Raw genomic sequence first — 16,762 nt, 5'->3', positions numbered from 1 at the left:
CTAACAGTGTGATCACATGATCACCCCCTTCATCAGTGTGTGTACTATAAAGAATAACATGAGGCATGCATTTGCAATCCACAATACGAATGAATTGAAATCCACTCACAAATGCAACCACTGGAGGAGTATTGCCAAAACCCTGGCTCGCAGACCTCACAGCGGGGGCCCCCAGCACCTGGCTGGCATGGACATTGACCCGTTTCGAGATCGCACTGCTTCGATTTAGAGGCCATACCACAGTCACAGGCACGGCAACCTTGGCAGGCATTGAAGCCCCAGTGGTTGGGCTGCAGCACAAGGCACACAACATAAAACGACCCACGAAAATGACGTCTGCTGGCAGGAGCTTCAAACGCTACTCAAACAAGGCAAGCAGCCAATCTTCTCTCGACAAATTCAATTGGACCGAGTATGGCATACAAAACCCAATACTAGGACAAAGCTCACTTCACAAAGCAGTGCTGGTTCAGCTGTGCAAAGTCATGCACTCGACTGAGCATCAGAAGGCTATGGTTCTTTGCAGGAGCCACATACTTCGTTCTGTGTGCCATGGTGCATTCTACAGACCGATCCCTACCCCTCATACACATGTGCACTATCTATGCGGTGGCCACGATACTGGTTCTCATCACCGCAATGATTAAGACTGTGCTCGCATCAAGACAAATGCTGCATCAAGGCACACTGTGCTTTATACCGAAAGATTTTGGCTCTTGGTGTTGTTCTTGGCACACTTGGTGCCTCAAGTCTGGAAAGTTGTTTCGAGAAATAAAGGCCCAAAATTAAAATGCGTTATCCTGCTGCACAGATATGAGAGTGCAAGTCCTCACAAATCATTCCTTTATTTGAAATGTGAAATTCTGTTGGCAATGTCTTGACAATTACACCGGTTATTGAATTAATCACTGCTTTGAGATCTGTGTTTCCAACTGCACCTGTCATGAGGTGAGCACTCAGAGCTCCAACTGTTCCTTTCTCTGCAGCATTGTGTGGTGGAGTCGATGTACTACTACAAAAAGGTGCAAGACAAAGTAAGCTGTTCTACACTACTGCCTGGCAACCTTAATTAACAATCATTTACACGACGCACTTGCTTTCTATGCCTATGACTGGAGCTAGATGAACGGAAGTACGCATAAAGATATCAAGAACATGTTTTTACGCACATTTATGAGTTCCTTGTCAGCCAACATACTTTTAAGGCCTGCCATTTTCCAAAGGTTAATGTCAACCTCTTAAAATGGAGCATGTAAACGGTTCACTATTATGGCATTCTGATGATATGCCGCATGGTCAGAAAGCATGTTTAGGACATACATAAAATACCAAATAACAGAGAAAACCGCTAGCAGATTTTTGAAGAGTACGAAGAAGCATAAAACCTACAAAAATTAGTTATCTGAACACATATATGCATATACATTGTTTGCACCAGTCAGGCTGTCGTGATGTCGCCACTATTAACTAGTGGGTAGTCCAAAAGCTCAAATCTGCCAAACAACATGACTGGCAGCACATAAATAAATCCACTCAAGTTCACCCAGAATGCATGCTTTCCATGCATTTCTGCCATCAGAAGCCTAACTTTTCAAGAGTCAGCAGGCTCCATCTCATTGCATAGATGTCAATGCCTGCTTATTAAAGTTTATTTTTGCTGTGTATAGCTCTTATGTAACTGCACCTTGCAAGTCAAAAGTATTCATCTTAGCTGCTTTTAACTTCTTGTAGTATGCGGTGCTTTCTGTCCATTCTCTTTTTCTCTGTTTAAGATACCTCACGATACTCATAATGTTTCTTCCAATTTTTCAATTTTTCTTCCAATTACCAATTCCAATCTTCCATTTTTTTTTGCTGTTTTTCAGTTTAAACCAGGATGAAACAACCCACATTTTTAGCGTGTTTTTCCATAAAAATGTGCACACTTACACATATACACATGAAGAAAAAGATATAAGCCAGTGAGATAAGTCCTTACAGCACACTGGTCACAGAGGTCTCCAACCACATTGTTATGGCAATTGCAGATTCCTGTGGATGGTTCACAGGAGAATGTTCCACACTTGTTGCAGGAACATTCTACAAAAGATAAAATCAAAACAAAAGCAATGAACAGTGTGCATGCTGTGTTTGAGCAGTTGAAATGAGCAGTGATTCTGCGATGTAGACATGATCTCTGTGGGTGAAAGATTTAGAGTTAATCGCTAAATTGCACCAAAAACTGATAACACGAGAGCTTGCAACACTGAAAATCTGTAGACCACCCACAACAATGTACACTGAAATAATCCTACCTTTAGTTAACTCAAAAGAAGTTTCAAAATTTTTAGCAGTAAAGTTTTTATGCACCCTGCAATAACTAAATCTAGACGACACCCTTGGTCTATTCAAACTTTTTTGCTTTCTAGTACGTGCACATATGTAACCAAAGGCTTTACCTAACAAACCACATACTAATTCAAATACACTGGTCACTACTACTCATGAGTTAACTGTTCTCTTACAATCCAATTTTGTAATTTATATCTACTTTTCAAACTTTTACGTCAACAAGCACATGACAATCTTTCTCACTGCCTTTCTGTAAAATTTTTTTCTCTGTACTGACAGCAGCATTATTCATTTTTGCACAGACTCCTCGGTCTTTTTTCTGCCTTTTCTTCATTCATCATAGGAACCGAGGGCTGGTCAAGATGACTAAATCAGCTCTTACTGTTAGACTTTCTCCATTTATGTATATATTTTTTATGCTTGAGACCTTGAGTAAAGGTAATGGAATGTGCACATTCATAGAATGCCAGACAGTCACAAAATGGTGGGACTTCTTATTTAACAGAGAAAAATCAGGCCATCATCTTTAATGTCTTATCGGGGATGCGGCATTCAGCAAAAAATTCTTTTATTTCTTTATGTGTTTACGTAAAATCTTTTGAGCATATTAGAAATAATTTTATGACTACTCTCACTAAGTTTCACTGTTGCATCTCCAGAAAGTTGTTTTCCAATATCTTTTTCCTTTGAACCTTGTGAAAAGGCTGCAAAGCTAAGAAAATGTGGCAGAGGGCTGGTTCAACGTTCACTGTTCCTACTGGCATGCTACAGCTCAAGACATTCTAAGAACTTCTTTTCTCCAAAGCAAAAATTGTGTTTTTGAATTTTTGCAATGAGCTGTCTGTTGACATCTAGAGTGAGAAGAAAATTTCATACAAAAATTTAAAATTCATAAATTTGAAAAACAAAATGTCTTGACCTGCACTATTTGGTCCTAGGAGTGCAACAAAATAAACAAGGTCAAAGTAGATAAAATAGCCATAAAGAAATCTGCCTCGTGTGGCAAGTATCTAGACAGAAAACCGTAACAGAGAAAAATGCCCATTGTTCAACCATTTCTCCACAAAGCAGAGCAACCACAGTTCCCGCAAAAAAATCTTTTAAGTATTTTCTGGTCAATTTCCGCAATGAAACTTTGGGACAGCATAAAAAAACGAGGCATACTAGCAAATACAACAATTATAAAAAAATATTTTTGGCTATTTTTTCTTGGATTTCAAAGCCCCCTTAAAGGGGCTCCGAAAGAAGCTCACAATAAAAGTATGGCATGCTAAGGATGTTAAAGGACGCCACTTCAAGAATATCCACCAGCAAAAATTTTTTAAATGCGTTTTGTAGAAGCAGAGTAATTTGTAGTCAAAATTTCGACATTTTCGCGCATTTCTCTCTCCTCTCGTTCCATTTTTCACTCTCAAAAGTGAGCACCCCTTCGCCAGTGCTACCACTCTACTCCAAATTCTCTGGACAGCAAAGCTTCCTGACCAGCCAGAGCAATGCAGATGACTGGCTGCGGCCCTGGTAGCTGAGAGACGTCTGAAAGAATCTAACCAATAGTCATCTCTTAACCGACGTAAGCAGACATGTGAAATAAGAGGAAGGCGCGAGTATGAGAAAGTCACTGGAGAGGACTTGTCAACTTTCGCGCATGATTGCGGGTTGTGTGCTGCTTGTAGAGGAGTATTATTTGGCCCAAGTGTTCCCGACACACAATGTAGCGATTGAACGAGTTCATGTGCTCTCCTCAGAAGGTGTTTCAGAGCCCGTTTAAGCTGCTGCCACATCAGCAAGTGCAACCACATCTGCTACGAGGAAGCACAAAATCCTCTCTGTGAATGCAAAACTAGCAGATATAGGCGCAAGGAAGGGTGGCCTATATGACACAATAATTTCTCTTTTTATTGGAGGTTATATGCTAGAAAGCCTATAGATATATGTTATTGTGTACTCTTGCCCACAAAATGGACTACAGTACAGACTTGGATTACAGTTTGTCTACTTTCAAGCGCGGAATAATTCTTTAAAAATTTTGCGGCTTCAGGGAGCTTGAAATAATCACTACAGAGAACGATAACCAAGTTTATGATTAGCTTCGTCACACTAACCACATCCAATCACTAGCTTAATCACACTAACTACATCCAATCATTTGTTTTGTAATGCTAATCACATCCAATGCGCAGGATCCAGGCCCATTTCACTGTCCTGTGCCAACTGTAGCCATTTTATCCACTCAGCTGGCTCTCTGCTGCCTCGTGATAAGCTTCTTGGAATCCACCCAATTACCCTATAAGGCACCATCTGAAGTTACACCATCACGCAAGTTTGCCATCATCACACAAATGCAGTAGGCTCCTAAAGGGACTGAGCGGTATACTCACGACGGCAGTTCTTGCCCCCAACAGCGTCGCCGTAGTATCCGGGTGCACAGATTTCACAGGCTTGGCCAAACGTGTTGTTCAGGCAAAGCACACACTCGCCAGTGACAGAGTCACACGATGCGGGGTTTTCGGGATCGATGTTGCCACTGCACTGGCAGGGTTCACAAGTGCTGCCAATTACGTCTGGCTGGCCAAAGTAGCCGGCATCACACCTGGACACATGAAGATGATGCATGGTTAGAGGCAGCACTGTGCTCCACACTGAGGGGAGCAATAGTTGCCATAGGCTCAATGTTTCATGTGCGCCCAGCATTTCTGACCGCACATAGCGTATTTCATCAGGTAGAGAGGCACGCCATTGAAATAACACAAACAAATGTGCTAACATTAAAGAAGCACTAACATAAATTTCAAGAAGAATATATCAGATGTGCATTCAGTTAAGCTACAAATTGGTTGCATTAATATGTTCAGTGTTATTGCTACTATCCCGATTTGCCCCCTATCCTTGTGTTTATACAATGCATTGCTTTCAGTGTACACTCATGCTGCTCTTGTTAGCTTTTATGCTATGAGCTCTCTACTCCAAAATTAAATTATTCTTAACTTGAGTTTGAATATTTGCCATTCTATAGCATAAAATTACCTAAGTAACATGCAGTCTTACTGGCAGCTGTCAAATGTTGAAGTAGTGTAAGGCCTGCAACAATTTCCTTTTATGCACACTTACACGTCACATCGATCTCCGTAGTATCCTTTCTTGCAGTTGCAACTGATCTCTTGTCCACTTGGAGAAACCTCGCAGCTTTCAGCAAAGCTGCAAAGAATTGAAACAGCTTAAGTACATTAAGCAGAAAAGGAAAGCAAAATGAGTAGAAGAAAGCAGAAGATTGGACAGCCGTCGCCGTAGCTCAGTTGGTAGAGCACCGGATGTGAAATTCAGAGGTCGTGGGTTCAGGTGCCACCAGTAACATGTGGTTGTTTTTATTCTGTTTTGTTATCAGTTATCTTCAAAGAATAAAATAATTACACTTTTAATCTCGAATTGATCAATACCACAAATAAAAAAAAAGAAATATTTCCCTATGCTCCTAGGTGTCGGTGGCTGTTGGTGTCCTTCATAAGTAGGTTGAGTATATGTAATGCTAAGACTTGTCTTTAAAAATTTGAACTAAAAGACGCAGAACAAATACTTTTGATGGAACTAGATTTAAGAAATCGATTTTATGACACACAAAGAGTCAGTCTCATAAAAAGGGTGCAACAGCCACATAAAAAAGAAAAAAGCCAGAAAAGCAGGCTTTAGAGTATGCAGGTACACTAATATTATCATTATTAATACAATATAAATCATTAAGAGCTAAGAGTTTTTATGATACAGGCTTACTGAATGACGGATCAAGTAGCTGATTAATAAAAAACAATGGACGCCTAATTTTAATTCTGCGTCTTCTTTCAATTGGCATTAGAATACATGGACATGGTATTCGCCTAACACCACTAAATAATTTATAACTGAATATCTTCTCTCATGCTGTTTCGGTTTCATTAACCAAATGATAGCTGTGACATGTAGTTCACACTTAGGCCACGTGAGGCACAAAAAACTTACAATATAAACAATGATGCATAGTTTCATTCACTACAACACTTAAACGAGACTGCTTCAAGAGCTGCAATGACAATAAAAGATGTATCAGGCGTTATATTGCCATTTTTTTCATGCCCCGCATGACCAAAAGGTCAACTACATGTCATAGCCATCATTCGGTTGATGAAACGAAAACAGTGCCAAAAAGAAATTCAATAATATAATATTTAGCGATCAGGCAAACATCACAATATATTATTTAGTGGTCACAGGCAAACATCACGCAGTGATCCATGTATATTAATGCCTAATACATCATTTGAAAGAAGTAAACACGCAAGCAAAAGTTTTGTGTCTATAGTTCTTTAATGTTAAGCACCGATACAGAGCTGAGCGTAGCGCACCTTGCAGAAAGGGTGAGTGGGTGGTCAAAAGAGTGACTCACTTATTTGATGGCAGTGGAATGGGACAGGCACAGATGAGGCAGTCATCAGGGTTGCCTCTGGTGGCATCACCATGGTAACCAGGCAAGCACTTGTCACAGTGGTCACCATACGTATTGTCTCGGCAGCTCTAAGAGGAAAGAAAAAAAGATTCCAACAATATTTAGAAGAAGCAACACATCAGACAATCCCAACTGCAGCTGGCACATCAACTGTCTAAATTATTGCTGTACTGCGAGTGCTATAGAACAGGATTAAAGAAATACTGAGGACAAACTAAAGTTGACCTGTATCGATAAGATTATCCTATTTGAGTGACAAAGGCTACTCGCACTGAAAACAAAGCTTTCATAAACTATAGAAAAGGTCAAAAAGTGAAATGTAGGTGCCGCGACCGCTAGCTGTTTTTGCAAGCAAGCCGTGGCTTTTATTCACAGATCCCGGATGCGAGGCTACACTGTCGTTCACTTCCAAATGGTAATCACAGAGTCCCTATTGCTCTTGATGCCACATGATTGAATCGAGCAATGAAAAAAAAAAATTTTGCTGCCGGACAAACATCAACCCAGCCAGAAAGAGGTGCAAAATCAATTTGTACTAGGAATGAAAGCTGGATGGAGCTTTGCTCAGGGCCCCTTCAAGAATACGTCCTTCATAGCCTGAGTCACTTTGGGACGTTAAACCCCCATAAACCAAACCTTCAAGAACAAAGAAGGCACCCTGGTTTTTGAAAAAAAAACAAAAAAACTTTATTAATGAAGTCACAATTATGCAATCTTCAGGAAACATGTACTTTTTAAGTGCAAATTTTAAATACGTCATATGATTTGATGTAAAACAAGTCCTTGTGAAAATTATGCAATGTGTTTTGCGAGTCTTTTGGAGAGAGCTTTGAAATAATTTCGCTACAAGGGACTTGCTCAAATGCATGGCACTACTTTTTTGTGACATCAAGGAAGGTAACAACTGCGAAATTATCGTGCCTGTCAGAGAATTTGGGTAAATACGTTTTTAAAAGTTCCCACTCCAGAAACAGGGATACAAACTTTTCGTTCCACTCTCGAAGTGATGACTTCAAAACCTCATAACATAAGTTATAAGATAGGATAACAATTTTACCCTTATTGCATTTGTTGTTGTCAAGACGAACCAATGGCATGCATTTCAGCAAGCTCCCTGTAACGAAATTCCTTATATGCTGTCTCCAAAAGACTTGCATAACATACTGCACAAGTGCACGAATTTTTTTACATGAGTTTAAATGACATATTTCGAATCAGCACACAAAAATACATGTTCCCTGTAGATTGCATAATTGTGGCTTCATTAATAAAATTGTTTTTCAATGACCAGCGTCACCCGTTACGAGCACACGAAGACACTGAGCTATGACAATTCAGAGAATGCCGCACTCACATGGCATTTCCCAGTGACCACATCACAGGTGTCTCCGTGGTTGTTGCACTGGCAGGGAACGCAGAATCCCAGGTAGGGTCCTGTCCTAGAGCGGTAGAACCCTGGTGCGCATTCCTGAACGTGGCAGGAAAATTTCGAAGCATGGAGGCTATTACAGACACAGAAAAGTTAAGGTGAAATTGCCACAGTTACACAAAGTCTTAAAGCATAGAAGAGTTAGATTTTCTAACACATAAAAACCTAAACATTGCCTAACTACATCAAACAGCCAACCATTTCAGCTTACAAATTTGATTGAGATGAAAGCTGTGCTATTACACCACTCGTAATAGCACAGCTATGATGAGTAACTTACTGAAAAACAGGCAAGCAGTGGAAGAAAGAGCGGCACAATTTACTCTAGTAATACATGCCATGAAAACTGCTAGCATTGCGAATGTTAAGTGCTTTCATTACCAAAATGCACATCCAGGTTTTAAATATTCTAAATTCCATCAATACGTAGCTTAAGTGCAACCAGGCAGACCTAAAAAATGTATCTATATCATAATTACCTCCAACGCCAATTAAGATCTACACTGATCTTTCCTGGACATAAATGAGAAAAATACATTCAACCATTACGGATGAACAGGAGGACAGCCAGCTGCAAAAGAAAAATAACGAACCTCGCAAGAAGTCCCCTTGTAGTTTGGTGGGCAGTGACACTGCTCCACAGTCAACGCTTGGGAAGCATCCGCAATGTACGTCGACAGTGCTGTGTCCATAGCAACATTGCTGAGCCTGTGTGTAAAAAGGAAACACATGCATTTACATTGCAACCATACATTGTTAAATTAAAACGTTTTATATGGAAGCATTGTGAATGCAGGAATTCAGGTTTAGGTGTCCACTACTGATGGCCGCTGGAATCCTATGCATTGAGGCAAGGAAGGAAAGGGGGAGTGAAAGAAGGAAAGGAAAGAAAAAGCGTCATAGAGGGAAGCTCCACATCAATTTTGACTGCTCTTTGACGTACATTAACATCGCACAGCACACAGGTGTCCTTGCATTTCACCTCCATCAAAATGTGGCTGCTGTGGCAGGGATTTGACCTCACATCCCCAAACTCAGTGGCCAGACGTTGCGACAACACCGAAATGGCAATGCTCTGTGTACTTTAATGTTATCATTTTGTATGATATGCATAGTACCCATTTAAAGATTAATGCGAATCAAAGCACACGGCTATCCCCTTCAGATAATTAAAAGGAATAAGGTACGTATACTGTGCAATGAAAACTGAGAAATTCCTTCTATGGCCCAGCTTACATGAGAGCTTATAGTACATTGCATCTGGTCCTGCTACACATCAAAAAGCTCGCTATGCAAGGTCAGGCATGATTTTTTTCTGTTCAATAAAGGATTAATCATTACTTCTCTCCATAGATATATTTAAAAGGTCTATTCAACACTTTTCACATCATAAATATTGCAGAACTGAAGTCTGTCTGCTGTGTTCAAAATGAACATGTGTAAAAAAAGTCAGAGACATACCACACAAATTTCGTCAACCTTTTAACACGCAGCTCGACACAAACAAGAGCAGATATAAAAGAACACTATAAGTGCTGTTAAGTTTTTTTGTAAATGTCCTTGTCATGTGAGCCAAGCTGTGTGCCAAGACACCAACAGACCCAGTCAGCTGTCTTGTTCTGGACTCCTGTTTGCTCTGCATACCTGACTTGCAGTGAGGGCTGGAAGTAGGAAGCCCTGATGTAGAGCCCATCCAGATTCACCAGGGTCACCATGAGTTGTTCCCGTGTGACCTTGCGCCCTCCCAGCTGACGGAACTCACCCTGAAAGAAAATCGCACTAATGTTAATGTGTGCACACACTGTCACTTGTAAATGCCTTTACCTCAATTAGTGGAGACATGTGGGCAAGTCAGTACGACCCCATAGTGAAAACCTAGGGAAACCGGGAGTTCTGCTGAACCCAGTTAGAGGACCCCTGGCCTAAATATTTGGATTAGAGAGCACAAGGATTCGACAAAAACATACCAGCCCATACTCTCACCTCTCCACGCACCACAATAGATGTATGTGAGTCACCACTTTCGGCAGAGCTCGAGTTCTCTTCAAAACTGAGATCTACCCATTGAGATGTGATCAAGGCTTTTAAAGTTGGGAAGTGATCATCAGCTGCCCCTTGATCACTCTCACCAGCAGTGAAATCACCATTTTTAACAGAGCTTGATATTTGCTTCAAGATGTTCTTTGCATCTTTCTCTTGTTTCTTTTATATTTTTTGCTGCTGGATTGAGCACCTCTGCAGATAAAAATCTTTTGTTTTTGTTGGTCCGTCTTTTTATTTATTTACAAATCTACTTCAATAAATACTCAGTTTTATTGAAGTAGCTTTCTTGAATCAAAAGTATAAAGTTGAGAACTGCATGTCTATTCAACTTCCCATCCTGTCAAAGTTCTTTTCCATGATTGTTTAGTGGATGACCTGAACCGTTTTTTTCACTCAGTCACAACTGTAAAGTTGACTAACATTATTATGCTGCACAAGTTACCATCTCCTATGAAAGAAATGAATCAACGACGGAAAATATTTTGCAAATTAACATGGACATTTCTCTAAATTACTAACGAAAAAATGAATGTTATACAGAACCTTCCTCAGTGTACATGTAGGTGAAAAGGCTCATGCAGCCATAATTCAAGCACCCTGCATGACTTTACACAACGATGATGCATGAAGCAATGCCCCGGGTTGTTTCATTAACTTTTGTATTGTTTTACTATCTCTGTATAAAAACAGAGGTAGTCCTTTCTTTAAATCTGGAAACAGGTACTCATCAAGATGATCAAGCAGAATGACATAGTCTCTCCTTTACTGCCTGTAAACCAGTCAGGCATTTCAGGTGCGGCTAAATCATGTTGCCTAACTTGAGCTACGCCACCTTGGTAAGCCCACATCACACACTCACAAGCTTGGCACATGTGGTGAGACTAGTGTGTGGTGTACGGTGAAGAAGAAAGACTAAACCATTCAATCCCAGCTGGGGTGCCTTCTTCCAGCCGGAAAAAGTCACTTCCTGTTGGATTATGGAACTCGAACTCATATCCAGCTGAAAAATTTCTGCTTCCAGCTAGTTGCAGCTGGAATCTCTTCTACCTCGCATTACTCCAGCTGGAAACGAAGCTGAAAAAGTGCTTTTCCAGCTGGAATTGCTAGATCCGTAATGAAAGTATACCATATGTCTTCATTTTTATGTGGGAATGAGTAGCTTACCTCCAGCAACTTTACATTGAAGTCGAGCGGAATACCAGCTGCAGGCTGCTCCAGGTGTTCGTGCACCAAAGTGAAGTTGTTTCCCTGTACAAAATGAAACCCCGGGTCAATGTGTAGGCTAAGCTATCTGTCAGCAAATGGTAACGATGTAAAAATTTACCGTGAGGATAATGTCAGGACCAATGACACTCCCAAAGTCCACAGTGTTATCCACAGTGGTTGAAAGGCTGAAGGACAGCTTTCCTCCATAGGACGTGACCTGAAAGAAAATCCACAACCCATGATGCAGAAGCAACACAAATACTACATTTGTTAGTGCCGGGATCACTTGGTAAATGCGGTATAAAAAAATATACCGTAGCCGAATTCCAGATGCATTTCAGCAAAAATTAATTTTGTCCCTTAATATATAGTGTCCTTTGAGAGCCACTTGCAGGCGAGGACCCACAATGCAGAAGCAACACCATACTATATTCGTTACTGCCAGGATTACTTGGTAAATGTGGTAAAAAAGGAGGCAAATTCCTAACATGTTTCTAGAAAAATTAATTTTGTCTCTCAATATATAAAGTCCTTTGAGAGTCACTTGCAAAGTCCAGTAAGTTTTGCCCCCATAAATTTGTTGTCTTTTTAAAAGACTCCAAATTATAAAATGAAGACAGAGTTTTTGAAGTCTGCGAAGACAAAAAGTTACGTGGGACCAAGCGAGAAAGTTCAACGATGGGAATGAATCTGCTGCCAAACTCTAGAAATTTTGCCGATGCAGTCGTCAGTTATAGGCATGTGCGAATAGTGAAAGTTTGGTTTGAAGCGAATTCGAAGCAAATTCTAAATTAATAGTAATTTCCTTCAAATAGTTTCAAAATGAATACTAAAAATAATTCTGGCACACATTAAAAAGTTTCAAAATCATGTATTTTTCAAACACACCAGGCAAGGCCACTACATTAAAAAAGAGAATGCACTGAAGCTTTGTTAAACAACTCATTGAAGCTGTGTCGACTTTCGGCAAAAATGGCCAACGGAAGTTGGGACAGCTGGCGTTTATATGGTATCAATGTATCTGTGGGGTGCGAGACCTATATGTGGGACTCCAACTGCTGCTATTGATTTCGACTGTGTTGTTGCACACCTGTTGCTTTTAAGCGACGACTCCATGACACCTGCTGTGCGCATGCACCGCACGCCCATCTCGATGGGCCTTGTGTAGCTCCGTTCGTGATCACGCCGCTGCACTTGTTTAACGAATTTCACACGGAGAAGAATCGCTGCGGCAGCTGCAGTCAGCTCAGACTCATTCCACAGAAGTCAAGGAAGCCCCGCGTCCTCCAATTAGAGAGATTTGGCATGGTGCAATCTTCTTCTGCGGGAAGCCATTGTGCATGCTCAGACTGCCCTAAGGATGCCACATGGCACCGGCCAGCTGCTTGCCCCGTCGAGACCAATCAGCACATGCACAATGGCGGCACGCGGAAGCGGATCACACTATGCACCACGCACGCGCTGCATGGCCGCAGGCATGTGGCAGACACATATCTGGACACCGCACTTCCGCCTGCTCGCAATTGTTACCGTGACCACATGCACACCAGCTCTGGCATATGCGCGGGAGTGCAGGCATGTGGCATGGAGTTGTGGCTTTGGTTGCGTGCTCACCACAGTGCCATACCGGAGGAGGTATGTTGAACCAAAACCATACACAGCAGGAGTTCCAGAAACATTATTTGCTCTAGACAAATACTAGGAAATTTCGAATACCAAACATATATGGATCAAATCAAATAGTGAATACTTTACTATTCAACCGAATATTCGAAATTATTGATTACTCACACATGTCTAGTCAATCACTGCACGAAACTTGGCTCCTTTATTTTTTTGTTTTAATTTCTGTAAAACTGCTGAAATGCTCGTATCAAAACTATCTATCAAGTAGAAAAAATTCTTCTGGCTGAATAAAGAGCTCTACCCACTCAAAGAGCAAGGTCAGTCCACAGTGGCATCCCTGCAGGAATTCTCACGGGCCTGAGCCTATGGCTTAAGGGCTAAAAACATCTCAAGATCCAATGTGTTGATTCTTTCATGATAGTTACCTACATCACTCTGCCTCATATAAATCTGACTGGTTGAGAATTTGAGCTTAATGGCTACTGGCAGTTACTGTTTTGTTTTTTACTGTCCCTAAATGTCATGGAGAAAAGGGCCAGAGAAGACAGGTCAGCAATGGCATGGTTTACACAATAGGCCAGCAAGTGTGGAACGCTTGCCTTGTTTCCAAGGTATGGCGAGGGCGCTGCAAAGTACAGCAGGGAGCCCACAGGCAGCACTGAAGGTGGGGTCACTTCCACATGGCTGGGTGAAGAGGATATGGGTGCGTACAGGTCTTCGTGGGCCAGCTCTCCCACCACATTGAGGCCCAGGGCTGTCCAGCCATCCATTTCCACAATCTGCGCGCAATCGCAGACTGCCATGTACCGAGATGCAAGCATAGTGAACTAAAAGAACCGGCACCTCCGACTTTCCTTGAGCACATAGGACTAGAACTTGTCTGGGAACAAACTGATGAAACTGACTGGACGCTTACACAACAATTTAACCGTTGAGTTGAAACCGAGGAAAGCATTTGGGTGATGGATGATACAGCTGGAATAAAAGAACAAACTGAACGGTCCAGCAGGAACTAAGGAAACCAATTGGACTACATAGTTGAGCTCATGAATCCAATTGGCTGTATTATAATAGAGTTGCATCCAATAGGAATCAAATGAGCCCACAGGTTCATTTGATTCCTATTGGCTCATTTGATTCCTATTGGATCCAAGTGGAAAGCTCAGTTGGGCCCAATGGTGTCTTTACTGGAAAGCCAAAATACAATGGCAAAGTCTGCACCAAGCTTTTGCTTTCAACCAGCAAACACTGAGCGTCTATCACCATCCAGGCACATTCAAAAAAGTTTCCATTATGGATACTTAACACACTGCAGCAGGTAACAATGTCAGGTAGTCAGCTGAATACGAGGCAAAGAATACATCCCAGCAAACCATCAGACAAACCTTTCATGCGCTACTGTTTGCAGGTAGATCCACTCCTAGTGCAATCAGATGGGATGTGAGCACTGCTGTAATGATGACGTCCTCAAAACCAAGACTCACCTGACTGCGGTACAGAAGCGCACTGCTGCAGCGATCTGTGGTGCCAAAGCAGAAGCACTTGGTGCAGCCTACAGGATTGCTCTCCTCCAGGAAAAACGTCCCCGGTTTGCACTCATCACACGACTCGCCAACAACATTTTCCTGGAATTACAACAGGACACCTATTTGAAAATCCTCTTGCTTATGAGGAGGCACACAATAACAAGAGTGTAAAAAGGTCCACAAATATGCTCTGCTGCTAACGGGTAGGCATCACTGGCAAGAAGAAATGTCATGGTCTGCAAATATAATGTTGTCATAGCTTGCAAGTATTAATTCACACCGAATTTCATTCAAGAAAACATTTGCAGCTTTGTACGAGATTCTAGACTTGCTCTCAGAAAAAATATTCCCAAAAAATCAATCAGTGACAGTGACCTAAATGTTGTCACAAATAAGAACCTGTTTAACTGCATGCAGTTCTAAACATCCTCATGAATAATACAACGCCTCTCAAAATGTAATGTTCCTGCATAAGCCTTGCCTTTTTAACAGCCCAGCATAAATAAGAAATTCCATTCATTCTGAGTTCAATCCATGCAATGTGGTTGCAACTGTGTTGACTTTTTTTCAAGTGGCTTTTTTCACACACCTTGCAAAAGCACTCTGCCGTGTCCTGGTTACAAATCTCCTCCACTGTTCCCCGAAGGTCGCAGTTGCAGAGACGGCAGCGAGGGAAGTCCCAGTAGCCCCACTTGCACTCATCACAGGTGCGGCCTACAATGCTGTTCTTGCACCTGAAATTCAACAAAAACAGCAGCCATCCGCTTATAAGAAGGCAGAAAAAAAAAAAAAGAAGTCTACATTTTCATTTCTAATGCCAGTCTCTACCGCAGGAAGTTTGTTCTTGTTACAAGACTGTTAAGTGATAGGCTTTCTAGTATTATATTACATAAAGAATAAAGTGCACAAAATGGTACGAAAGATGAAGACAATACAAAAGCTGCATTGCGTGCGCTGTCTTGATTTTTCATCCTCTTGTGCACTGTCTTCCTTCTGTAGTACAAGCGTACTGACAAGCCGATTTTGATATTCTTGTACAGAATACATTCTAACACTGTATACACAAAAGGTAAACCATGTCCATTATTCTGAAAAGAAGGCCAACGCTTAGGATGAACTGTGCACTGAGCCACTGTAAATTTGTTCAGACTTCACAATTTGTCTGAAGAAACAACTTAACATATAGTTGTCTCCCATTAATTCAAACTTGAAGAGACCAGAGGTCTTTTTTTTTTAATTATCAGAAGTTTTAATTGCCAGAAGTGTGCAATTATCAGAAGTCTGAATTATCAGAAGTCTGAATTATCAGATGTGTACCTTAATAGATCCAAAACTAAATGTGATTTGCTTTATGGATACTTGTGCATACAAATACTATTTTTATCTATTTCTCTATGAAAATGTGGATAAAAACCTTAAGCTCTAGCACAACATAAAATATTGGTGAAAGGCAGCGATATGTTTACTCAATCGGCAGTCTTCAACCAGTTGTGTGGTTGAAAAAGAGTAATCAGTAATGTATTGGTTTCGAAAAAGAGTAAAACCATGTTAGTTGGGACCTCATGTAGCTAAAAAGTGCCTGAATTATACGAAGGTTCAACCATTGGATGGTTACAAAAAACTTTCAAAAAACCGCTTCACACCACAGAAAATTTATTTAGTGAAAAAATAGGCAATCGCCACCACCTTTTCAGGGAAACTCCACAGTGACGACACTTTTTTCGTAATTTCGTCATGATGTACTGCATGCCTGCTGTCGAGAATATCAAAGCAGAACAGATCCAAAATCGTGAGGCCTTTCGCAGCCTCCTTCACAGTTGCGACATAGTAGCAGTGGTGCTACACAGTGAGCAGCTCGTCGTGATGAGCGTGCATTATCGACGCATGGGACCACACGGACAGAAGCGAGCAGAATGCACATTTGCACCAGAACGGCAAGCTGCCTATAAAAAGAAAAAAAGACTAGCGACATGCCAATCACTGTCCGAACTGCCGTGCAGCTGAACTTGGCTCACTGAAGTGCGGCCGATAGCTGCTATTGTCGCGGGCTGGTAGCGAAGCTCAGAAAATGAAACTAGGCAGCAATGGGGCACCTCCAACCGTTTGGAGTGCCGATCGAGCCTCGAC

The 16,762-nt window shown here is 41.4% G+C and overlaps 1 protein-coding gene across 1 annotated transcript in view; it reads right to left on the bottom strand.

The window, feature by feature from the left end:
• Positions 1-16,762, bottom strand: part of LanA (laminin subunit alpha) — a 103,090-nt gene that overhangs the window by 40,674 nt on the left and 45,654 nt on the right. Inside the window, exons 27-39 of the mRNA XM_077639930.1 lie at positions 15,225-15,369; positions 14,594-14,734; positions 13,709-13,888; positions 11,602-11,700; positions 11,442-11,525; positions 9,879-9,997; positions 8,828-8,942; positions 8,160-8,273; positions 6,746-6,873; positions 5,440-5,526; positions 4,710-4,921; positions 1,979-2,079; positions 110-290 (exon numbers count right to left, since the gene is read on the bottom strand). Coding sequence (XP_077496056.1) covers positions 110-290; positions 1,979-2,079; positions 4,710-4,921; positions 5,440-5,526; positions 6,746-6,873; positions 8,160-8,273; positions 8,828-8,942; positions 9,879-9,997; positions 11,442-11,525; positions 11,602-11,700; positions 13,709-13,888; positions 14,594-14,734; positions 15,225-15,369 — 1,706 coding nt within the window. The remainder of the gene's footprint in view (positions 1-109; positions 291-1,978; positions 2,080-4,709; positions 4,922-5,439; positions 5,527-6,745; positions 6,874-8,159; positions 8,274-8,827; positions 8,943-9,878; positions 9,998-11,441; positions 11,526-11,601; positions 11,701-13,708; positions 13,889-14,593; positions 14,735-15,224; positions 15,370-16,762) is intronic.

This window comes from Amblyomma americanum, chromosome 10 (assembly GCF_052857255.1).
Source record: "Amblyomma americanum isolate KBUSLIRL-KWMA chromosome 10, ASM5285725v1, whole genome shotgun sequence".
NCBI classification, from domain to species: Eukaryota; Metazoa; Arthropoda; class Arachnida; order Ixodida; family Ixodidae; genus Amblyomma; species Amblyomma americanum.
This window is presented reverse-complemented; position numbering and strand designations above follow the sequence as displayed.